Consider the following 26,863-nt stretch of genomic DNA (forward strand, 5'->3'; position numbering starts at 1 on the left):
GCGAGTATGGCTTTTTCATCTGGCGAAACGTGCGTTCGGGGGCGTTGAGAAGGAGGGGGTACTCTCTTTGACAACTGACATGGGTAAGCCTGCGATATGTTACACATAACTTTTGCTGGTTATGCTTATGGGATACCTTTGGGACCCTGTGTACAATAATGTGTTTTTTTGGCTTATTTACATTGACAAAAAGATTTAATAGTACCTCCCCCCTACTCAATTTTCCGTCATGTTTCCTCCTTATTGTCCCTTCCCATTCTGCATAGAGCATACAGCACATCTCTGCAGTTTTTGATCTATGACTTTGTTGTTGTTTTGTATTATTGATTGATTGTAATAAAACGTAATTTATATCTTTTATACATAACTATGCATTTGTGGACTTTTTTGCTCTATTTATTCGTGTTGACCCCTGCACGTACAGTAAGGCCGCAGTTGGACCTGTGGACAGCACCTCCATCTCCTGAAGGAAGGCCCACAGGTATACTGCCTGCTCTTCCAGCACTGGGACTAGAGAGGGTAAGTCCAAAAAAATGAACTCTTCATCTGTGACCACCAAGTTTCAGCACAAAGGCTTCCCATCAAGGACAGGAAATCAACAAATGAAGCAGGGGAGAGGACCGCCCTTTTATTTCAGTAGGTTTCCTGTCCTTGCTGGGCGGATCCCTCCTTCAGGTGTGCTGTCATGGGTGAAGGGAAAACGCAGGTATAAAAATGTTTGCAGATTTGCTGAATTTTTGCTCTTATATCAGGTAGTTCTCGCACTGTCATCTGTGTGAGAAACATCGGCGACTCTGATCGGCAGTAAGATCATTAACGCTGATCAGAGAGCTGCGGGGTCAAGCTGTCAGTTGCCAGTCACAGGCACCGGCTGAAGAGACACTGCTACCCCCATCAGCCTACGCCTGCTGTCCCTGATAACAGTGAGTGCAGGTGCCACTGATAGGTGTAATCATCAGCTGGTGCCTGTGCTCAGAGTAAAAGAAGAAAAAAAAAGTAAAATAAATATTGAAATAAAAAACACAGTTATACTCACCTCAACACCTAATCCCTAAAGCCATTGTCCCCTGTAAAAAAAAAAAAAAATTAAAAAACACCATTACTCATCTTTACGCCTAATCCCCGATGCTCATGACACCTGTTAAAAAAAAATAATAAATCACCATATCCCTCACCAATCCGCTGTAATTCAGTGTCCCACAACAATTTGGATCACTTGTAGAGCAGTCATATCAGCTGATGCGACTGCTCTACCAGACAGCTGGCTGCACATAAACAAGAGCGTGTAATCGCTCCTGCAGTGTGTAGCACTCAGCTGAAGTGAGAAAGATCAACGGAATTCATCAACTGATGAGCCCCAGTGATCTCACGTACGGCACCAAGGCTGCGTGAGAAAGTTCTCACGCAAAAGTGCAGTTAGTGACTTCAATAGGGTTAATCAGCTGATGAACTGCAGAGAACTTTCTCACTGCAGCTCAGTGCTACACACTGACACAGGAGCAATTACCTCCTGTGTCAGTGTGAGCCCGCTGTCCATGAGAGCAGTCACATCAGTGACTGTTCTCATAGTCACAAGGATTGTTGTGGGACATTATAAATTATCACTTCTCTTCAGACAAATTAGTTTTTTGGGTTTTTTTTGTTTCTGTTTTGTTTGTTTTTTTTACAAGGGACAAGAGCATCGGGGAGCAAGTGTTAAAGCAAGTATGATTTTATTTTCAAATAAACGTGTAACACCGTGTGGTCATTTATATCAAATAAAAGACTTTATGCTGGGAGTTTTTTTTATTTACAATTTGAATATGGGGTTAGTAATGCGGACGTCTTAGAGAGGCCCCTCCATTACTAACCCCTGGGCTTCATGTCAGCTGCCAATACAAGGCTGACATGAAACCCCCCAACCCTATTACCCAACTTGCCACTGCATCTTATTGATGCAACATTTCTGGGGCGGCTGAGACCTGTTTTTTTTTTTTCTTATTGTGGGAGGGAGCCAATAACCATGGCCCTCCCCTATGTTATTAATATCAGCCTGCAGATGTTTAGCTTTTGCTGGTAGAGACCCTACGACTTTTTTTTTTCTGGGGTCCCCCTGTAAACTAGCCAATAAAGGCTAAGCAAACAGCTGTGAGCAGATATCAATAGCCTGGGAACCTTTGGCTATTGGCTTCTTCCCAGAATATTAACATCAGACCTAAGCTGTCTGCTTTCCCTATTCTAGCTATGAAATTACACAGGAGCCCACACTATTTTTTTTTTCATTTTTTAATACATAAAAAAAAAATAAATAAAAGTCAGCGTGGGAGCCTGCCGATATGAACTCAAATAACCCCAAGCGTGTCTTTGCTGCCAGGTATTGGGATGTGCGCCGAGTTCTGCCAGTTGCTGTTTGGTTACAGACCATGTAGATTCATTCTGTGAATGCTCCTACATAGGCTGGTGATAATTTGTTTGAGCCTGCAAGCAGAGGTTAGGTGAAACCACACAACCCCTTTAACGTCAAACTTCCAACCCAATGTATTAATAGAAAATATTATCACTTGAATTAAAATAAAAATATCCAAATCTCTCCTTAGTGTAGTATTGGGTAACAGCATGTCCTCTTCTGATTTCTGTAGGGCATGCTGTTGTCATTTAACGGGTTATCAAATTTCTTAATTGCTAAAAACAACTGGATATGTTATAAAACAGAAACAAAAATCTATAGATTATACACAGTGACCTAATTTCCACGGAGATCCAGCGGCAATGCTATGCCAGTCCTCCCGGCCCTTATTTATAAGTAATTGACTTATGATTGCTGTTGTGCGTAAGTGGCATCAGCAGCGATGTGGCAGACTACAGGTCCTCATGCCTTCCCAGGCAAATTACAAGGGAGTAAATGACTATTAGTATGGTGGGCATTCGTGACAGAACTACAAAAGTGAAGAATGGCAGCCTCCTTGCAGAATATGCTGGTAAATGCAGCAATGTGAAACCCTAACTTACCTCTGTGCAGTAGTAGTAATTGCATCAATAACCTCCATAATTCTGTGCAGAGCTGAATCGGTGCCAATTGTCATATCAGTGCCACAGAAGTCATTGTCAATGGAGCCCACCAGTCCAACAATATTCAAGTGAGAATATTTTGCAGCAACATCTTCAGTTATTTTTCCTGTAACAAAATAAGGTGACACACGTTAAAGGGAACCAGTCAGGTCTGCAGAATTATGAACCTGCATATATAGTGTTAATCTGCAGGCTAACGGCGGTTATGATGGTGCCGAGCCGCTATACTGAAAATGCAGCACACAGGAGAAAAAGAACTTTATTTCTTCCAGGAGCCGCTGTTTTCAGTCTTGCGGGCCTGCCTGGAGCAATTACAGTCACCGCTCACAGCAATGAGTGACAGCTACATCAGTACAGAGCCAGCTGTCGGTCAGTGCCGTGCCTGTAATTGTCCCGGGCAGGCCTGTATGAGAGAAAGCTGGCGGCTCCCACGTGAAATAAGGTTCATTTTCTCCCGGGTGCTGCACTTTTAGTATTGCGGTCAGGCACCTTCTTAACACTATTACTTGCAGATTAACTATGTCTGCAGGTTAATAGCATTATCAGACCTGACAGGTTCCCTATGACCGCCCCTTAATCTGGGAGACAAGTCAAGTAAAAAAAAAGCAGATTGATTACAAAAAATAAATAAATATAAATTGGAAGAATTTTAAAATGTTATGAATTCCAACTCCATTCCTGGTGCATAAAGCCATCTCCTTTTATATCTTTACTATCACTGAAGATTAAGGGCCTGATTCAAATCAGTTTTCACCAAAATTCTGGCATAAAAAAAAAAATAAGAAAATACTTGAAAGGGTCATAAAATGTTTGCGCCACTCCAAGTGAAACAAAAATGTCCTGAATTGACTGTTTTATACCAGTCTTGGTCTACTTTGCCAATTTCATGAAAAGTGTGTGGGTGTCAAAAGATAGCGCATGGTTAATTGCCACAAAATTGGTGTAAATTACAGTGCACATGTCTGACTGTGGGGAACGGCAATTGAAAGAGGAGCACACCCATTAATGAATTCAGCACATTTCACTCCAGACCGGCGTCAGTCTTAATCAGGCCATAGTGTACAGCGACAATTTTATTCACCCGTACTTACCTCCTTTAACTAATTCGTCAAGAAGACCTTTCCACTCCTTCCTAAAAATATTTGCTCCAGTTAAACTTCCATCCCCACCAATGACACATAGATTTGTTATACCATGCTGAACAAGATTAAAGGCTGCAGACAACCGTCCTTCATGAGTGGTAAATGCCTTACACCGCGCACTACCAATGATAGTGCCGCCCTACAAGAGAAACACAGACGCAAATAGGCAACACGAACAGCTATGTGAATGAAAGCACACATCACATGAATGCCCAAGACGTCATCAAACATTATAGGGAAAATGCAGATGCACGGAGACGCTCAACAACAAGTCCACGTCATACACTGAGTGAGCCGACCAGCCAGCTCCGATCACTGCTGTGTAACCACGGAAATGCCACGGTCAGTCTCCGACAGAGGCGTTTAGGTGGTGCGACCCAGTTGGAGAATCCGTTCCAGTGCCCATCAGTCACATTACACACTTCATAAGAGATCATTGGTGGGCTATGTACTACAATGCTGACAAGTACAAGTGATCAAATGATTGCAGGTTCATGACCCACATGGGGAGCAAAGGTAAACTGAAAAGAAAAAAACCACAACATTTCTTATTGTCAGATCAGTAAAATGTCCAATTAAAATATAAATTAAGCTTATAATGTAAACACTAAAAAAAAACAAAAAAAAACAACAAAACATGAATTACAGGGTGTTTTTTTCCAGTTACGGCACCACCACTCCAAAAATACACCAGAGAATTAAGCAAAATGTTTTATCATCTCCAAAATGAAACAACAGTAACGTGCACCACTCAAAAAAGTCAAACCCTCCCACAGCTTCATTGGAAGAAATAAAAAGGTACAGTATATACTCGAGTATAAGCCGACCCGAGTATAAGCCGACCACCCTAATTTTGCAACAAAAAACTGGGAAAACTTATTGACTCGAGTATAAGCCTAGGGTGGAAAATGCAGCAGCTACCGGTAAATGTCAAAAATAAAAATCGATACCAATAAAAGTAAAATTAATTGAGACATCAGTAGGTTAAGAGTTTTTGAATATCCATATTGAATCAGGAGCCCCATATAATGCTCCATACAGTTCATGATGGGCCCCATTGATGCCCCATATAATGCTCCATGCAGTTCTTTATGGCCCCATAGATGCCCCATATAATGTTCCATGCAGTTCATTATGGCCCCATAGATGCTCCATATAACATTGTGCCACATGTAATGCTGCTGCTGCACTAAAAAAAAAAAAAAAAATTACATATTCACCTCTCGTCGCTGCCCACTGCTCATCAGCGTCCCGTCTCTCCGCACTGACTGTTCAGGCAGAAGGCGGCGTGCACACAAATACGTCATAGCGCCCTCTGACCTGAACAGTCATTGCAGAGAACGCGGAAGACGGAGCGTCGGTGGAACACGGAAAGGTGAATATGAAATACTCACCTGCTCCCGGCGCTCCTGACGCGGTCCCTGCATGTCCCACGGTCTCCGGGCGCGGCAGCTTCTTCCTGTAGTGAGCGGTCACATGGTACCGCTCATTACAGTAGTGAATATGCGGGTCCACCCCTATGGGAGTGGAGTCCATATTCATTACTTTAATGAGCGGTACCAGTAACCGCTGAACAGGGGAAGAAGCTGCCGCGCCTGGAGACCGTGGGACATGCAGGGATCGTGTGAGGAGCAGGTGAGTATTTGACAGTCGTCGCTCCCCCTCACCCGCCGACCATGACTCGAGTATAAGCCGAAAGGGGCACTTTCAGCCCATTTTTTGGGGCTGAAAATCTCGGCTTATACTCGAGTATATACGGTAATTCTAGGTCTCAAATAATGATACAACCACATTATTTTTTGTGTGTTTCTTAGGTTACTAGCCAATTGGCAGAGAAAACTACAACCCTTCCCCAATAGAGGAAGCAGAAACAGTTATTACCATCTCTGCCTTCCTGAGTGCTGTATCATACAGAGGGAGAAACTAACGACACTCCAGGCGCCTGCTGGAGGCTACAATTTCCCTGAAATGGAGGCCACTAGGTCAGCCATACAGTGAAGAATCCATTAATGAAAATAAAATCTACGTAGATAAGAGGGGGAGGGGCTCCATCTGTAGCTCCTCCCGTCTACATAGAGGTGTGTCCAGAGCAGCCGCCATCTCCTGTCTCAGTAATGGGAACGTCTGTCCTCACTGAATACACATTTTACCTCAGAACTGAGAACTTTGATAATGACCGATCAATTCTGCCAGAGAAAGAAGCAAATTGCACTAATAAGATACAACCATGGCCAAAAATGGCACCCTTGAAATTGTTCCACAAAATGAAGCATTTCTCCCAGAAAATTATTGCAATTGCACATCTTTTGTAATACACATGTGTGCAACCAAATAAGGGTGCCAATAATTTTATCATACCCATTTTGTCAATTTTGTGTGAAATTTCTTTGTCTTGTTCCAACACACAAAAAGGAAATAAATATGTATATAACAAAACGTGCAATAATTTCCTAGGAGAAATGCTTCATTTTCTGGAACAATTTCAAGGGTGTCAACACTTTTGACCATGATTGTATATTACAAATTTGCTTATATCCATGTGTACTATTGAGTTATGAAATAAAAATTTAAATAATGGTTACTCTTAAAGGTAAAAATTGTGTGTGTGTATATATATATATATATATATATATATATATATACAGTGCCTACAAGTAGTATTCAACCCCCTGCAGATTTAGCAGGTTTAATAAGATGCAAATAAGTTAGAGCCTTCAAACTTCAAACAAGAGCAGGATTTATTAACAGATGCATAAATCTTACAAACCAAAAAGTTTTGTTGCTCAGTTAAATTTTTATAAATTTTAAACATAAAAGTGTGGGTCAATTATTATTCAACCCCTAGGTTTAATATTTTGTGGAATAACCTTTGTTTGCAATTACAACTAATAATCGTCTTTTATAAGACCTGATCAGGCCAGCACAGGTCTCTGGAGTTATCTTGGCCCACTCCTCCATGCAGATCTTCTCCAAGTTATCTAGGTTCTTTGGGTGTCTCATGTGGACTTTAATCTTGAGCTCCTTCCACAAGTTTTCAATTGGGTTAAGGTCAGGAGACTGACTAGGCCACTGCAACACCTTGATTTTTTGCCTCTTGAACCAGGCCTTGGTTTTCTTGGCTGTTTGCTTTGGGTCGTTGTCTTGTTGGAAGATGAAATGACGACCCATCTTAAGATCCTTGATGGAGGAGCGGAGGTTCTTGGCCAAAATCTCCAGGTAGGCCATGCTATCCATCTTCCCATGGATGCGGACCAGATGGTCAGGCCCCTTGGCTGAGAAACAGCCCCACAGCATGATGCTGCCACCACCATGCTTGACTGTAGGGATGGTATTCTTGGGGTCGTATGCAGTGCCATCCAGTCTCCAAACGTCACGTGTGTGGTTGGCACCAAAGATCTCGATCTTGGTCTCATCAGACCAGAGAACCTTGAACCAGTCAGTCTCAGAGTCATCCAAGTGATCATGAGCAAACTGTAGACGAGCCTTGACATGATGCTTTGAAAGTAAAGGTACCTTACGGGCTCGTCTGGAACGGAGACCATTGCGGTGGAGTACGTTACTTATGGTATTGACTGAAACCAATGTCCCCACTGCCATGAGATCTTCCCGGAGCTCCTTCCTTGTTGTCCTTGGGTTAGCCTTGACTCTTCGGACAAGCCTGGCCTCGGCACAGGAGAAAACTTTCAAAGGCTGTCCAGGCCGTGGAAGGCTAACAGTAGTTCCATAAGCCTTCCACTTCCGGATGATGCTCCCAACAGTGGAGACAGGTAAGCCCAACTCCTTGGAAAGGGTTTTGTACCCCTTGCCAGCCTTGTGACCCTCCACGATCTTGTCTCTGATGGCCTTGGAATGCTCCTTTGTCTTTCCCATGTTGACCATGTATGAGTGCTGTTCACAAGTTTGGGGAGGGTCTTAAATAGTCAGAAAAGGCTGGAAAAAGAGATAATTAATCCAAACATGTGAAGCTCAGTGTTCTTTGTGCCTGAACTACTTCTTAATACTTTAGGGGAACCAAACAGAATTCTGGTGGGTTGAGGGGTTGAATAATAAATGACCCTCTGAAACAACTTTTCACAATTTAAAAAACAAACAAACAAAGAAATAACATTCTTTTTTGCTGCAGTGCATTTCACACTTCCAGGCTGATCTACAGTCCAAATGTCACAATGCCAAGTTAATTCCAAATGTGTAAACCTGCTAAATCTGCAGGGGGTTGAATACTACTTGTAGGCACTGTATATATATATATATATATATATATATATATATATATATATATATATATATATATATATATATATATATATATATATATATATATATATATATATATATTTATATTACATACAAACACACATATACATATTCTAGAATATGTATGTATGTATGTATATAGCAGCCACATAGTATATAACACAGGCCACGTCGTATATAGCAGCCACGCAGTATGTTACACAGCCCACGCAGTATGTAACACAGCCCACGCAGTATGTAACAGAGCCCACGCAGTATGTAACAGAGCCCACGCAGTATGTAACAGAGCCCACGCAGTATGTAACAGAGCCCACGCAGTATGTAACACAGCCCACGCAGTATGTAACACAGCCCACGCAGTATGTAACACAGCCCACGCAGTATGTAACACAGCCCACGCAGTATGTAACAGAGCCCACGCAGTATGTAACAGAGCCCACGCAGTATGTAACAGAGCCCACGCAGTATGTAACAGAGCCCACGCAGTATGTAACAGAGCCCACGCAGTATGTAGCAGAGCCCACGCAGTATGTAACAGAGCCCACGCAGTATGTAACAGAGCCCACGCAGTATGTAACAGAGCCCACGCAGTATGTAACAGAGCCCACGCAGTATGTAACAGAGCCCACGCAGTATGTAACAGAGCCCACGCAGTATGTAACAGAGCCCACGCAGTATGTAACAGAGCCCACGCAATATATAGCACAGGCCACGCAATATATAGCACAGGCCACGCAGTATATAGCACAGGCCACGCAGTATATAGCACAGGCCACGCAGTATATAACACAGGCCACGCAGTATATAACAGTGGCCACGCAGTATATACCGTAACAGTGGCCACGCAGTATATAACACTAGTCTCGCGAGACTGCCAAGTCTTCTGGGTAATTTCGCAATGCATCTCTGGGAATGGAAGCTGGCGGCAGCCGCGCGCATCGGCGGACGACTGAAGGTGAGAATGGCAGGTTTTTTGTTTTTTATTATTTTTAACATTAAATTTTTTTTTACTATTGATGCTGCAGCATCAGTAGTAAAAAGTTGGTCACACAGGGTTAATAGAAGCGTTAACGGAGTGCGTTACACCGCGGCATAACGCGGTCCGTTAACAATGCCATTAACCCTGTGTGAGCGCTGACTGGAGGGGAGTATGGAGCGGGCACCGGGCACTGACTGGACGGAAGTAGGGAGGGACTAATTCTCGGCCGGGCTGTGCCCGTCGCGGGATTTCCGTGACAAACAGACAGAAGTGCCCCTTGGACGATTATATAAATACACTAGATGGTGGCCCGATTCTAATGCATCGGGTATTCTAGAATATGCATGTCCACGTAGTATATTGCCCAGCGACGTAGCATATTGCACAGGCCACGTAGTATATTGCACAGCCCACGTAATATATTGCACAGCCCACGTAATATATTGCACAGCCCACGTAGTATATTGCACAGCCCACGTAGTATATAGCACAGGCCACGTAGTATATAGCCCAGGCCACGTACTATATTGCCCAGCCACGTACTATATTGCCCAGCCACGTACTATATTGCCCAGCCATGTAGTATAGTATATTGGCCAGCTACGTAGTATATTGCCCAGCCATGTAGTATATTGCACAGGCCACGTAGTATATTGCACAGGCCACGTAGTATATTGCACAGGCCACGTAGTATATTGCACAGGCCACGTAGTATATTGCACAGGCCACGTAGTATATTGCACAGGCCACGTAGTATATTGCACAGGCCACGGAGTATATAGCACAGGCCACTGAGTATATAGCACAGGCCACTGAGTATATAGTACAGGCCACGTAATATATAGCACAGGCCACGTAGTATACAGTGCAGGCCACGTAGTATATACTCACCTTCCGTCCGCAGCTGTCACCGCCGCATGTGCTGCGCTGTTTTTTGCTGTCGCGGCCGTCATCACTGACCGTGGCTGCTAATTTAGTCCCCGGCTTTTGGCCGCAGTAGGCCCAACAGCGCCCATGGTCCCGGCCGGCTACACCCTCCTCATGGCGACTCCGCCCCCTTAGATTGGTAGCGGCCAGCCAGTAGGTGGAGACAAAAGGGAATGGAGGCCAGGAAGTATGCAGAGCCAGTCCCCGCCCACTCCGTACAGGCCCGGCCAGAAAAGCTGCAAAGGGGGCGGAGTCACTGAGGAGGGCGGAGCCGGCCGGGACCATGGGCGCTATTGGGCCTACCGCGGCCAAAAGCCGGGGACTAAATTAGCGGCCGCTGTCAGTGATGACAGCCGCAGTCAGTGATGACGGCCGCGAAGCAGGAAACAGCGCAGCACATGCGGCGGTGACAGCCGCGGACGGAAGGTGAGTATATATCCATTGGTCGCGGCCCCTTTGCAGCGCTTCTGGCCGGGCCTGTATGGAGTGGGCGGGGACTCGCTCTGCATACTTACTGGCCTCCCCTGCCCTTTTGTCTACGCCCACTGGCTGGCCGCAACCAATGAATATCCGAGACAGACAGACGGAAGTGACCCTTAGACAATTATATATATAGATATTTATATATAATCTGCATGAATGAATAAAACTTTAAAAGGCTTTAAATCCACATGTACAAATGTAAAAGTCGGCGGTATGAAGCTGCCCAAACCACGAATGATAACCTGGCTGCACAGCTGCAGATAGGTATATTATCCTGTGAAATGGTCCGACATTTCAGAGACAAATAGTCTGAAGATCTGGTAGATGATTGTAGGGATAGAGGAGACCACTCCAACATCAACAGCCAGCTTCTTCCAGCACTGCTCTAAGTGATGCCCCACATGGGAGAGTCTCACCTTCAGCTATTGCCTCCGGTCAGATCTTCTAACTATATTTTCTCTGAACTGCTGGAGATTTTTGGGTAAACATATACTTGGCTGGAATTGTGCAGCCAGGCTCTGATTCCCCCTGCCCGTGGTTAGGCAGCATGAATCTGGTGACAGATTCCCTTTAAAAGTAGTATAACTACCTGCACACTGAAGTGGGCAATTTTGTACATTCTTCTGAACTTACCATCTGGATAATGTTTGACACACTTAGCCAGTTGGCTGGTTTGATACAATCACCACCTTCAACCAAGCCTTCATAGCCCTATGATGAGAATATAAAGTTACTAAACACTGCAGACAAACATTTTAAAATTAGCCATAACTTGGCCACATGCTGGGCACTTCAATGTAAAATTCAATGTAAATTGTCCAATCTTTTTGAGATAAGGAGATTTTTGTGTACTCACCGTAAAATCTTTTTCTCCGAGTCATCATTGGGGGACACAGGACGAATGGGTGTTATGCTGCTGCCACCAGGAGGACACTAAGTTAAACACACACAAAAGATTAACTCCTCCCCTGCAGTATACACCCACAGACTGGACAATCCAGAGCCAGTTCGGTAACAAAGCAGTAGGAGTAAACCAGTTATCAAACAGAAAACATGTCAAAGTCAACAAACACAGACTGAAAAAAACAATTGAGCCAACTAGGCTAACAGGGAGGGTGCTGTGTCCCCCAATGATGACTCGGAGAAAAAGATTTTACGGTGAGTACACAAAAATCTCCTTTTCTCCTACATATCATTGGGGGACACAGGACGAATGGGACGTCCTAAAGCAGTCCCTGGGCGGGTCACCAGAAGTTATGAGTGCTGTGCGAGCCTACAAACTACATATGAGACACAGCCGCTTGTAGAATTCGCCTACCGACGGAAGCGTCTGCCGAGGCCTGAAAGTGCACATGGTAGTGTTTCGTGAATGTATGGAGACTGGACCATGTAGCAGCCTTGCAGACCTGTGCTGCCGATGCCTGGTGCCGGATGGCCCAGGACGCGCCGACTGACCGGGTAGAATGAGCCTTGATCCCCGGAGGTGCAGCGTGACCCTTGACACGGTAGGACTCTTGGATGGCGGAACGAATCCACTTGGCAATGGAGGCCTTGGAAGCGGGTAGTCCCTTCCGTGGCCCCTCCGGAAGAACAAACAAGGCATCTGATCTACGGAAAGACGCAGTCCTGGAGACATAACGTCTGAGACCCCTCACTAAGTCCAGAGTGTGGAGCGCCCTTTCCGTGGGGTGGGAAGGCGCAGGGCACAGTGAGGGAAGAACAATTTCCTCATTAAGATGGAAGGAGGAAACGACCTTCGGAAGAAAAGTCGGACATGTCCGCAGAACTACCTTATCCTGGTGGAACACGAGGAAAGGAGGTCGGCACGACAGAGCTGCCAGCTCAGAGACACGTCGAATAGACGTGACAGCCACGAGGAAGACAATCTTCCAAGACAAGAACAGCAAAGACACCTCGTGCAAGGGCTCAAAAGGTGGCTCTTGAAGAGCACAGAGAACTAAGTTCAGGTCCCATGGTTCCAAAGGCATCTTGTAAGGCGGAACCATATGAGAAACCCCCTGGATAAAGGTCCTGACCTGCAATCTGTTTGCGATCCTTCTCTGAAAAAGGACCGAGAGAGCAGAAATTTGGCCCTTAAAAGAGCTGAGTGCAAGACCCAAGTCTACGCCTGATTGGAGGAATTCCAAAATGTGAGGAATAGAAAAACGGAGGGGGGAACGCCTCCGATCCCTGCACCAGGCGAAGTATGCCTTCCAAGCGCGGTGGTAGATGCGCATAGAAGAAGACTTGCGTGCACGGAGCATGGTAGATATCACCGTCTGAGACAACCCCTTCTGCCTCAGAACCCAGGACTCAACGGCCACGCCGTTAAACACAGGGCCTCTGAGTTCGGGTGGTAAATGGGCCCTTGAGACAGGAGGTCTGCGCGATTCGGCAGCCTCCAAGGTACGTCTGAGACCAGTTGAACCATCTCGGCATACCATGTCCTGCGTGGCCAATCCGGAGCGATGAGGATTACTGGAATCCGTTCTGCCTTGATCTTCCTGATAACCTTCCCCAGAAGGGGAATTGGGGGAAAGATGTATGGGAGACTGAAGCCCTGCCATGAGAGGACGAGAGCGTCGGCTCCGAAGGCTGAGGGGTCGTGAGACCTGGCCATGAAGACGGGAACCTGACAATTGAGGCGGGATGCCATTAGATCCACGTCCGGGGTCCCCCAACGAGAGCAGATCTGGTGAAAGACTGCGGGATGAAGAGACCACTCTCCGGGATCGAGGCTGTGGCGACTTAGAAAGTCCGCTTCCCAGTTTTCCACGCCTGGTATGAAAACTGCTGAGAGTATGGAATGATGTGCCTCGGCCCAACGGAGAATTAGCATCACCTCGACCATGGCCGCCTTGCTGCGAGTGCCCCCTTGGCGGTTGACGTAGGCTACTGCAGTAGCGTTGTCGGACTGGACTCTTACCGCACGTCCGGAGAGGAACTGCTGAAAATGATGGAGGGCTAGTCTGATTGCCCGAATCTCTAAGATATTGATGGGTAGCTGGGACTCCTGCGGCGACCAGCGACCCTGGGTCGAGTGGCGCTGGAACACTGCACCCCAGCCGAAGAGACTGGCGTCCGTTGTGACAACCAGCCAGTGCACCGGAAGGAAAGACTTCCCCCGAGTCAGGGAGGACCTCTCGGTCCACCACCTGAGGGATTGTCTGATTTGGCGAGAGAGAAGGAGACGGCGGTCGAGCGAGGCGGGATTCCTGTCCCATACTGCCAGAATGGCGTGTTGTAAGGGCCGGAGGTGAAAAACCGCAAAGGGCACTGCCTCCATTGCCGCCACCATCCTGCCGAGTACCCTCATGGAGAAGCGTAGGGAGTGAGAGTGAGGTTGAGCAAGCTTCTGGACCTCTCTCTGTAGAGTAGATACCTTTTCCGGAGGCAAGAGTACTAGACCCTGAGAGGAGTCTAAGATCATGCCCAGGTAGGGTATGGTTTGGGCCGGGACTGGGGAAGATTTTTTGAAATTGAGTTTCCAGCCCAGGCGTGAAAGAGTATTTATAGTGACATCTACCGCCTCTGAACAGGACCGGAAAGAGGGTCCCTTTATAAGAATGTCGTCCAGGTAGGGCAACACCACTATGCCTCGAGCATGGAGAATGGCCACGGCAGCCGCCATGACCTTGGTGAACACCCGAGGAGCGGTGGCCAGCCCGAACGGTAGGGCGACAAACTGAAAATGGTGGCCCTGGACCGCGAAGCGGAGAAAACGCTGATGAGACGGCAGAATGGGAATGTGCAGGTAAGCGTCTTGAACATCTAGAGATGCAAGAAACTCGCCCTCTTCCAGAGAGGCAATTACCGAGCGGAGGGACTCCATTCGGAATTGACGTACACGGACGTACCTGTTGAGGAGTTTGAGGTCCAATATCGGACGTACGGAGCCGTCCTTCTTTGGTACAATGAAAAGATTGGAATAAAAACCTTGGTACCTTTCGTCCTGAGGTACCGGGATGATGACCCCGTCGTCCCATAGCGATTTTATGGCCTGGAAATACTGACGGACCCTTGCTCTGGGGGGAGGGGACTGAAAGAAACGAGATGGGGGAAGAGAGACAAACTCTATCTTGTAACCGACGGATACCAGATCGCGGACCCATCGGTCGGGAACTACCGAGAGCCACGCGTCCCGAAAGAAGAGTAGGCGGCCGCCAACTCTGTCGGTGTCCTTTGGCGTCTGCCAAGAGTCATTGAGGAGGAGACCTATTAGATCTGGACCCCCTGGACCCCTGTTGTCTGGGTCTGCCTCTCCAAGAGGGAGAAGGTTTGTAAGATGGCTGGGAGGTTCTGTCCTTGCGCTGACCTCTCCCGACGCCAGGTGGCGCGGAGGAAGGATTGGACCAGTTGGAACCGAAACGGAAATATCGGCCTCGGCCCTGTTGGTTGCGAAAGGGACGAAAGGTCCGTTGCTGGGGAAGGAATTTGCTCTTTCCCCCTGTGGAGTCTGCGATCATTTTATCTAGTTTGTCCCCAAACAGACGTTCACCCTGGTATGGAAGGGACGTGAGAGATTTTTTGGATCCTGAGTCCGCTTTCCAGTCCCTGAGCCAAAGGGATCTGCGGACCGTGACAGCATTGGCCGCTGCCTGTGAGGCACAGTTGGCCGCGTCTAAGGATGCGGAAACTACAAAGTCCCCCGCTCTGGCAATCTGAGTGGCCAGGTGAGAAACCTCAGGGGGTAAGTCGGCATGAAGTGCAGTAGAGGCTAAAGACTCGGCCCAATGGGTCATGGCTTTTGCAACCCATGTGGCGGCAAAAGAAGGAAAGAGAGAAGCCGAGGAAGCTTCAAAAGCCGAGCGAGCCATCTGATCAATTTGTCTATCCGTGGGATGCTTGATGGACGCGCCCTCAGAGGAAGATAGAACCGCCTTTGTGGCTAGCCGCGACACTGGCGGGTCCACGGAGGGTGACTGAGACCACTCCTTAGCAAGGTCCTGAGCAAACGGATACTTCAATTGCATAGCCTTCTGACCTGAGAAGCGTTTATCCGGACGGACTCTATGGAGATCGACAATGTCCTTGAATTGAGGATGCGTGGGAAAAAACCTATGAGCCTTTGTAGTCCGCCCAAATGACACGGGATGAGCCGCCTTAGACGGGGCTTCCTCCTCTAACTGTAGAGTCTGACTTACAGAGTCTATGAGAGAATCAAGGGTCTCTTGGTCATGACGGTACTCTGGGGAACAGGACACGCTGGAAGCGTCGTCCAGAAAAGATTCCCTGCTATGATCTGGGGATGAGTGACGAGAGACTTCGCTCTCTGAACCAGAAGGCTCATCACGGACCGGAGATATTACCCTGGACTTCTTTCTATATGAGTGAGGGCTTCTGGAAACGGTACGACCTCTGGGCCGTGAGGGGTTCTTAGACCGCGTTACATCATCCTTGGAAGTACCCTGGGTAAGGGACGGCTCACGGAGGGACTGTATCGTCCTTTCCAAGGATGCCACAGATCGAGCAAGGGAGGACGCCCATGCGGGGGTACTAGGCTCACTACATTCCGGGTCAGAGGCCGGATTATCCTGTGCCGCGGGCATTTCACAGGCAGAGCACAGCGGGGTGGTGTGACCTCGGGGCAGAGAAATCTTGCAGGAGGTGCACACAGCAAAAATAACAGAGTGGGTCTTTCCAGTCCGTTTTTGCCTAGACTGTGACATATTTGCTGTGGAGTGAGCGTACTGGCAGGGGGGGGAGGCAATCCTATTGGGTGCGTCTCACCTAGGATCCGCGGTGGCTTGGCAGGGAGATCCTGAAGCTTTCCTCCTGTCCTGAGCGCTGCGGTGCTGCAGAGCCGCCAGCGCACTTCCTGGTCCAAGATGGCCGCCGAGAAGTGAGAAGGGCGCTTCTCGGGAGCGAGAAGCGCCCAGGGAGGGGGCGTGTCGTGGGCGGGCGGCGGCATGCTTGTAGGCGGGCGCTGTAGTCCGACCCAGGCCTGGGAGCCGCCGAGCCCTCTCAGAAAGTAAACGCTGCCCAGCGGCTATAGAGCCGCACGCTGCCCCGCGGCTGCAGAGCCACCCGCTGCCCCGCGGCTGCAGAACCGCACGTTGCCCCGCGGCTGCAGAGCCGCACGCTGCCCCGCGGCTGCAGAGCCGCACATTGTCCCGCGGCTGCAGGGCCGCATTTAGAAGAGAGTAAGGGGGGGCCCCCTGCTGCCAGCTGGTCGGTCCCCGCACTTACCTTGTGCGATGGGACCGATGCTCCATCCACCTTCACCATGATAGGGAGAGGGTGGAGAGCTACTGCCGCCATGTATCAGCCACTATATCAGTGGTGGTGCAGTGGGCGGATGCGCGGACGCCCTGTCAATTTGTCCGGCTGTGCCCTGGCTCCAGGAGACTTAGGTGGATGATTAGTCCCCATGGTCGCCTGAGAAGGATGGAAGGAGATCGGGACGCTAGGGAACCGTCGCCACACTGAAAGGTGAGCCAGGGCTGGCATCCATCGTTGCGGGAAAGGATACAGGAGGAACGCTCCGTGTACTTGCCCGTTGTTGGTGCGGGAGAGATCAGAGCTAAAAATTTGCCTGTCGCTCCCTTCTTTCCGTTAAATCAAAAACAAAAAATTGGTGGGGTCCTGAGGACCCAAGTGCCTCCTGAGACACTAAGTAAGAACTGGCTCTGGATTGTCCAGTCTGTGGGTGTATACTGCAGGGGAGGAGTTAATCTTTTGTGTGTGTTTAACTTAGTGTCCTCCTGGTGGCAGCAGCATAACACCCATTCGTCCTGTGTCCCCCAATGATACGTAGGAGAAATTTGGTTTATTCACCTCCCTGTTAAATACGACCCATCACCCACTATTAAACATCTTGAATCTTCTCTCAAACATATATAATTAGAAAAAAATATTTGAAATTCAGCAATGAAATCTCTGGCCTTCTAAGTTAACAGAAGAATGTGAGGCTCTTCACTGTCCAGCTGTTTTGACAGCTGGGAGAGACTCCATGCTTCTGGTCAAGGAGATCCCACTGTGGGGAGACGGCATGAGCAGCTGCATACATGTGATCTTGGTGCTGATATTTTACTCCATACTGGATGTAGTTATACCAGATATGTACAGAGGATTAATGTATAATATGGAGCAGCAAGAGAAGTCTAGAAGCTGCAGGAACAAAGCTTCACCTGAGTGTATTATGGCTGTCCGTGTGTGTAGTGAGTAAGATTAACCCCTACAAGAAGGTATTCCATACAAAACCACTGTATCCACATGGATTATAAATAATGGTGGGACTGCTGGCCGATTCTCCCATTTTTATTCCCAGTGAGTTAATAAAACTGTGAAACAGGCCAAATCCTGCCAGATCTGGGCTCAAAGCGGAGCTTTGTTATTAGGGAGTCATATGGAATCAGCTTCCCCTCCCCCTTACTGTTGAGATCTCTAAGAGAATGTCACCAAATTTTGCACTCAGTCTGGTAAGGTGCAGGTAAAGCCTGCGTCCATGTAATATTGATGACATACTTTAGGGTACGTCTCCACGATCAGGAATAGTAGGGTTTTGGATGCAGCGTATTTTTGCTGCGTTCTAATTACCGCACTTGTGTTTAGGTACATGCGGATTTACCGCATCTAATGAAATTCTAGCGTCTCTGCTACTGAAATGGACATGCTGCAACTTTGAAACCAGCACCGCGGGGGAGGTTACACGGGGTAAATAGTAGCACAGTGGGCATGGAATCTCTATAAATCCATCCACTGTGCTTGCAATGTACAACGCAGCATTTTGGACGCAGCAAAAATACCCTAGTGGTGCGGCCGTCTATTGACATGGCTGTCAAGTGAGCGTGGGCACGCTCCATTTAAGTCTATGGAGTAAGGCCACGCTCACTAGTCGGGTTCTGGCCGGGAGTATGTATAACGCATACACACCCTCCCAGTCCCGCCCCAGAAACCGGAGAGTCCAATTTACACATGTGATTTTCTGTAAATTGATGATCTGTGCCAAGAAAAATCCCAGCATGCACTACTAGTTTTCTTAGGCCCAAAGTCTGTGAAAGGCGGAACACATCCAGAGACAAAACTGGTTCATCACTTGTCTGAACACAGCCATAGAGAACCACTATCAGAATAGTATACGGTGCCTTGTAAAGACTACAAGTCCCAGAAGTTACAGACCCATACAGACATTTCAGCTCTGTGAATACAGCTCTGCAGGCTGTAATGGAGCCAGCACAAGGGAAAGATTATAGGCAGGAGAATGCGTTATAGAGATGTATGTGGAATCTGTAAAATACCTCATATACGTGGAAAACTTTAGCTCCAACATAAATACCCATCCGAGTCACAGCCCGGACCGCGGCGTTCATGCCTGGAAGGTGAAAAAAGAAGTTATTGTAAAATGTGAAGTTTCTCATATGGTGAATACAGCCCCAATAACCCCGCCATTGCGGATACTCAGGGGTCACTGAGAATGCCGTCCCCCCTGCAGGCCGCACGTTACAGAGATGAGCAGATCCATCTATACCATCACTGTGGGAGCCACTTCAGGAGAAGGCCTCATTCACATGGCCAGCTTTTACTTGTATGTGAAGACAAAGACCAATCAGGGTGTTATCAGATTTTCTGCATGTGTGAATAAAGGCCTACCATGTATTGCATCCATTGAAATCCCTGCTCATCCTGGGCTTCTCCACCACGTGCAGTGATAACCAGGGATTGATAGCATCTCTGTGCGCACACGTAACATCGCTTTACATTGGCTGAATCTTATGAGCGCTCATTCCCATGTGGTTAGTGTAAGCAGGCTGTCAATCACCCAATGAATGAGCAGAATACTTACTTGTCGGGTGATCGATTAAAGGGAATCCATCAACAGGTTTTTGCTAAGTAATCTGAGGAAAGCATGCTGTAGGTTGTCAATACACAGAATTCAGCTGAGTTGCAACTATCAAATTGTTTGCTTACTTACAGTGACAGTTTTATCACTACGACATTATCATTACTGTGAGGATCTGGCCAAAAACACTGATCCGACTCTGCCCCTCCTGTGATAAGCAAGACAATGTACATAGAGAAGAAGGCACTGTGCAGAAATGCGCGTTGTGGCAGTTAGCACCGCAGCTTTACAGGTAACCTCCAGGCATTGATTTAGGATATGTGCACACATTGCAGATTTGACTGTGGAATTTTCTGTGCAGATTCTGCATTTCTTGGCAGAAAACACAGGTCAGAATCTGCGCCTTTTTTCGGTATGTGCACACGTTGCAGATTTTTGTGCAGATTTCTTCCTTTGTTAACCCCTGCAGATTTCTATTATGGAGTGGGTGCAGAAATGCAGCAGATCTGCACAAAGAATTGACATGGTCCTTTTTTGAATCTGCTGCGTTTTCAGTGCAGATTTTTTTTCTGCACCATTAGCACTGCATTTTCTTTATGCCATTGATTTACATTGTACTGTAAATCACTTGCAGATCTGCAGTGTTTCTGCGTGGGAAAAAAAAGCTGCAGTTCTGCAGGAAATCTGCCACGTGTGCACATACCCTTACTCCTTCCCTACTCTCTTGCTCAGCACATTTTTCCAATTTTCGCATACAGACTTTTTTTGGGGAGTTTTCTGCTTCCCTTTGTACCCTTGAGCTCTCATATAGTATAAGTATTGAATGTACCTATGGGCACACTCATGGGTGCACTTTTGAGAGAATATATATATACATATATTCATACATACACACACTATATATATATATACACTCACCGGCCACTTTATTAGGTACACCATGCTAGTAACGGGTTGGACCCCCTTTTGCCTTCAGAACTGCCTCAATTCTTCGTGGCATAGATTCAACAAGGTGCTGGAAGCATTCCTCAGAGATTTTGGTCCATATTGACATGATGGCATCACACAGTTGCCGCAGATTTGTCGGCTGCACATCCCAAAGATGCTCCATACAAGGCAGGATGGATCCATGCTTTCATGTTGTTTACGCCAAATTCTGACCCTACCATCCGAATGTCGCAGCAGAAATCGAGACTCATCAGACCAAGCAACGTTTTTCCAATCTTCTACTGTCCAATTTCGATGAGCTTGTACAAATTGTAGCCTCAGTTTCCTGTTCTTAGCTGAAAGGAGTGGTACCCGGTGTGGTCTTCTGCTGCTGTAGCCCATCTGCCTCAAAGTTCGACGCACTGTGCGTTCAGAGATGCTCTTAGGCCTACCTTTGTTGTAACGGGTGGCGATTTGAGTCACTGTTGCCTTTCTATCAGCTCGAACCAGTCTGCCCATTCTCCTCTGACCTCTGGCATCAACAAGGCATTTCCGCCCACAGAACTGCCGCTCACTGGATTTTTTTTCTTTTTCGGACCATTCTCTGTAAACCCTAGAGATGGTTGTGCGTGAAAATCCCAGTAGATCAGCAGTTTCTGAAATACTCAGACCAGCCCTTCTGGCACCAACAACCATGCCACGTTCAAAGGCACTCAAATCACCTTTCTTCCCCATACTGATGCTCGGTTTGAACTGCAGGAGATTGTCTTGACCATGTCTACATGCCTAAATGCACTGAGTTGCCGCCATGTGATTGGCTGATTAGAAATTAAGTGTTAACAAGAAGTTGGACAGGTGTACCTAATAAAGTGGCCAGTGAGTGTATATATATATATATATATATATATATATATATATATATATATATATATATATACACACACACATATACATACTAGATGGTGGCCCGATTCTAACGCATCGGGTATTCTAGAATATGCATGTCCACGTAGTATATTGCCCAGTGACGTAGTATATTGCCCAGTGACGTAGTATATTGCCCAGTGACGTAGTATATTGCCCAGTGACGTAGTATATTGCCCAGTGACGTAGTATATTGCCCAGTTATGTAGTATATTGCCCAGTGACGTAGTATATTGCACAGCCACGTAGTATATTGCCCAGTTACGTAGTATATTGCCCAGTTACGTAGTATACAGCACAGAGCCACGTGGTATATTGCCCGGTCACGTAGTATACAGCACAGAGCCACGAAGTATATTGCCCAGTTACGTAGTATATTGCCCAGCCACGTAGTATATTGCCCAGCCACGTAGTATATTGCCCAGTTACGTAGTATATTGCCCAGTGATGTAGTATATTGCCCAGCCACGTAGTATACAGCACAGAGCCACGTAGTATATTGCACAGCGACGTAGTATACAGCAGAGCCACGTAGTATATTGCCCAGTTACGTAGTGTATTGCCCAGTTACGTAGCATATTGCCCAGCCACGTAGTATATTGCCCAGTTACGTAGTATACAGCACAGAGCCACGTGGTATATTGCCCAGTTACGTAGCATACAGCACAGAGCCACGTAGTATATTGCACAGCAACGTAGTATACAGCACAGAGCCACGTAGTATATTGCCCAGCCACAGAGTATATTGCCCAGCCACGTATGTCACAGGTTAAAAAATAAAAAATAAACATATACTCACCTTCCGAGGGGCCCCTTGTAGTTCTGTCGCCTGTGTTCGGTTCAGGCGGCAGCTTCCGGTCCGAGGGTGTGATGACGTCACGGTCACATGACCGTGACGTCATGGCAGGTCCTTCTCGCGCAGGCCCTGTGATGACGTCGCGGTCACATGACCATGACGTCATGGCAGGTCCTTGTCGCACACCAACCTTAGCACCGGAACCTGCCACTTGCGTGGATCGGTCACCGGAGCGTCGGAAAGGCGGCGGAAGGTGAGTATATAACGATTTGTTATTTTTTTTAAATTATTTTTAACATTAGATGTTTTTACTATTGAGGCTGCATAGGCAGCCTCAATAGTAAAAACTTGGTCACACAGAGTTAATAGCGGCGGTAACGGAGTGAGTTACCCGCGGCATAACGCGGTCCGTTACCGCTGGCATTAACCCAGTGTGAGCTGTGACTGCGGGGAGTATGGAGCGGGCGCCGGGCACTGACTGCAGGGGAGTAGAGAGGGACTAATCGGACTGTGGCCGTCGCTGATTGGTCGCGGCAGCCATGACAGGCAGCTGGCGAGACCAATCAGCGAATGAATATCCGTGACGGAAGTTGCCGACAGAAAGACGGAAATACCCCTTAAACAAATATATATATATTTTGTGCAAAAAGAAAAAAAAGAGCATGAACCGCACATCCCAAAATCATACGTGGATCTAAAGCCGCTAGGCAAAAATTTAAATACTGAACATGAGGTTTTCAGTTTAACATTCTGATCAGACTGTATGAAGCCCACTGCCCCTTCACGGCAAACCTCGTAGTGGGTCCTAACGCCCTAACGGAGCGGAGCCGTGCGGCGACCACCGCCGCAGCGGCCATGCACCAGCAGGGCGGACGGCCTGTTGCCCCACAGCACCCATGCTGCGAGACTGAGCCCCCATGACTCCAGACCGCGCCGCCCCACCAGCACAAAGCCACAGCAACAATGCCCGCCACACAGCACCAAAATGAAAAGGAGCATTTAAACTCACCTTCCTCCAGCTCTTCAGTGAGAGCCAAAATGGGCTAGACCCCTTACTAGCTGGAGGAAGGTGAGTTTAAATGCTCCCTTCATTTTGGTGCTGGTGCTGTGTGGCGGCCATTGTTGCTGTGGCTTTGTGCTGGTGGGGCGGCGCGGTCTGGAGTCATGGGGGCTCAGTCTTGCAGCATGGGTGCTGTGGGGCAACAGGCCGTCCGCCCTGCTGGTGCATGGCCGCTGCGGCGGTGGTCGCCGCACGGCTCCGCTCCGTTAGGGCATTAGGACCCACTACGAGGTTTGCCGTGAAGGGGCAGTGGGCTTCATACAGTCTGATCAGAATGTTAAACTGAAAACCTCATGTTCAGTATTTAAATTTTTGCCTAGCGGCTTTAGATCAACGTATGATTTTGGGATGTGCGGTTCATGCTCTTTTTTTTCTCTTTGCACAAAATATATATATATATACATATATATATATATATATATATATATATATATATATATATATATATATATATATATATATATACATACATATATATAACACACACAACAACATAGGAGTATAAAATTATAGAGAAATAGAAAAAAATAGAGCAGAGTGCAGCACCTGAACAACAGTAGTAGTTGGGTGCAGGGCTTCACAGGTACATACCAGTCCTTATATTAGGAAAAAAAAAAGCAAATAAGCAGCACACCATCATTGTAGTGCAAAAAAAGCTATTTTAGCGGTAGCACTCCAAATCTGTCAAATTGTTAAGGCATCTCCTGTGTACAAGCTTGAAGGTTTTGTTGTAAAATAGACCTGCCCCACAGCCAGACACATGAAGAATAGGGGAGATTGTTGTCTCATGCAGTACACAACCAGGACTTGCTAGAAATTCTTGCAGCTAGTTTAATGCTGCTGGCAGCCTACAAGTCCAATTTTTGAGGGACGTCCAACACTAGCCACTTCTAACACCTAACAAAAATATTCAACCTTTCTCTCTTCCGGTATCTTTCCCTCCTCATTTAAGCATGCTATCATACATTCATTACTTAAAAAACCATCCCTCGACCAAAACTGTGCCGCTAACTATAGACCTGTCTCTAATCTTCCCTTCATCTCTAAACTCCGCGAATGCCTGGTCCACTCCCTCTTATCCTCTATCTCTCGGATAACTCTTCTCGACCCTCTTCAATCTGGTTTCCACTCTTTACACTCTACTGAAACTGCCCTGACTAAAGTTTCTAATGACCTACTAACAGCTAAATCTAATGGTTACTACTCCATGCTCTTGGATCTCTCCGCAGCATTCGATACTGTTGATCATCAGCTACTCCTCACTATGCTCCGCTCCATCGGACTCAAGGACACCGTTCTCTCCTGGTTCTCCTATCTCTCTGACCGCTCCTTCACTGTATGTTTTGCTGGTTCCTCCTCCTCTCATCTTCCCCTTACTGCTGGGGTTCCTCGAGGATCAGTCCTAGGCCCCCTCCTCTTCTTTTTATATACTGCCCTTATTGGACAATCAGGAGATTTGGGTTCCAGTATCACCTCTATGCTGATGACACCTAATTATACACTTCTCCTGATTTCACGCCTGCCTTTCTAGAAAAGACCACTGATTGTCTTACCGCTGTCTCTAACCAGGGCTGTGGAGTCGGAGTCGTGGAGTCGGAGTTAGTTTTGGTTGGAGTCGGTAGAAATGTACCGACTCCAGCTTTTTTAAAAAAATGTATTAATATTTCATAATTGAACTTTCATATGAATTTTATAAATGTTACTCAAATATATATGTTCTATCAAACTATGAACAACAGTGATAAGCAGTTCTGCTGGAGATAGAAGCTTTTCTTACTTTTTGTGTGTCACTGTTCTCCACTGCCCTTATCTAATCTTATACTTGGCTAACCTCATGCTGCCCCAACCCCCCTACTTACAATGTATGAACCTGAAAGTGAAAATGTGTTGCAAATTCTTAGTAGTAAAGCTCCTCCTCTAGACTAGATGTTTACTAGGTGTGCGTCTTCCAAGCATCTCACAGTTGCTACTCAGAAGAGGAAGACTGTAAGAAGTATTATCCTTTCAACAAACTTTGCATCAGTTAACTGTGAGAACATGAGGAATAACAGTATTACTGACCACTATATCACTTGTACGACCTGGCAATAATTTTGTACAATTGTTTTTAGGAAAAACAATTGTCATTTGGATTGTGAATGCAGAATTAAAAACCTGAGAATGTCAAAGAAGCGTCACATTAAATCAGCTGTATTTGAACATTTCACCATCACTCAAGATAGAAAACATTATGTCTGTCAGTGTATGACAAATGATCCAGACGAAAACAAATGCTGCGAAGCCAAAATCAGTGCATATTCAGGCAAAGATAAAAATGCTCCTACCAGAGCTTCTAATCTAAAGAGACATTTACAGCGCTTTCATCCAGAAGTATTGAAAGCAGTGGATGAGAAAGACTGCATCCAAACCAATGAACCAGTGCCCAGCACTTCCAGCCAAACAAAGGAGCAGAGAACTTTGCAGCCATCAGTTGCAAGATATTTTGTCAGTGACAAAGTTACTGTGACAATGACAGTAGATACATTTAAAAAACAGATCATAGAGCTTGTTGTAAAGGATAGTGTGCCTATTTCATTATTTTCACGACCAGCTTTTGTGTGTCTGAATGGGGAAATGGCCCGCAACCTTGGTGTTTCTCTGGAGAGAGAGAGTATTAGAAAATTAGTAATCGAAGAAGCTTTTAAACAAAAGGAAGAACTTAAAAAAACTCTCAAGGGACGCTTTCTGTTTCTTAAAATGGATGCCTGCACACGTCACAGAGTGAACTATTTTGCCATCAATGTCCGATTTGTTTGTGACAAAAATGAAATAGTTACCAAGACATTGGCAGTAAAAGACACCAAAGCTCATCACACCAGTGAGTTTCTCCAGGTCTTGGTGGAAAAGGTTCGGCAAGACTATGAACTTAAAACAGAGCAAGTTCTTACTGTCGTAACTGACAATGCTTCAAATATGATAAGTACTATTAAGCTAATGAATGAGAGTAATGATGGTGACCAGCAGCTAGAAGAACATTCTGGGTCCACAGACACAGAAAAGTTTGAAATAGAGGAACACAGTATTGTAAATGAGGAGCAAACTGAAGTTTCTTCAGATGAACAGCAACATGATAGTTTAGATGATCTTGTTGAAACTGTGTCAATACATTCTTTCATTCATCACATGCGCTGTGTTGTGCATACGCTACAGCTGGCTATAAGAGACAGTCTGCAAGAAGGACATGCTGCTGCACTGATTGGCAAGGTGAGAAAATTGGCTACTGTTACCAGAACCCCTAAAGTTGACTCAATTTTGAAGAGATGTGCTGGAAAAGGGGCAATTATTGATCAAGCCACACGATGGGGCAGTACTTACTTAATGATTCAGCGCTTGGTTGAACTGAAAACCTTTCTTGTAGACATGGCTAACCCTCAACTGACGCTAAATGAAAGTCAGTGGAATCAGGTGACTGAGCTGGAAAAATTGCTAGAGCACCCATTTACAGTGACTAAAAAATTACAAGCAGAGGACTTAACTCCGGGTATTTTCTTAAAAGAGTGGA

General features: G+C 46.5%; 1 protein-coding gene across 3 annotated transcripts in view; it reads right to left on the minus strand.

The window, feature by feature from the left end:
* Positions 1-26,863, minus strand: part of PFKL (phosphofructokinase, liver type) — a 122,392-nt gene that overhangs the window by 88,771 nt on the left and 6,758 nt on the right. For 2 of the 3 annotated variants that reach the window (XM_077275394.1, XM_077275395.1), the window contains exons 2-5: positions 19,074-19,147; positions 11,467-11,544; positions 4,140-4,329; positions 2,989-3,154 (exon numbers count right to left, since the gene is read on the minus strand). In XM_077275394.1, coding sequence (XP_077131509.1) covers positions 2,989-3,154; positions 4,140-4,329; positions 11,467-11,544; positions 19,074-19,147 — 508 coding nt within the window. Of the gene's footprint in view, positions 1-2,988; positions 3,155-4,139; positions 4,330-11,466; positions 11,545-19,073; positions 19,148-26,863 lie in introns of those variants that run through there. The other variant, XM_077275396.1, reaches the window with a different exon arrangement.

The sequence above is a fragment of the Ranitomeya variabilis genome, chromosome 7 (genome assembly GCF_051348905.1).
Source record: "Ranitomeya variabilis isolate aRanVar5 chromosome 7, aRanVar5.hap1, whole genome shotgun sequence".
NCBI classification, from domain to species: domain Eukaryota; kingdom Metazoa; phylum Chordata; class Amphibia; order Anura; family Dendrobatidae; genus Ranitomeya; species Ranitomeya variabilis.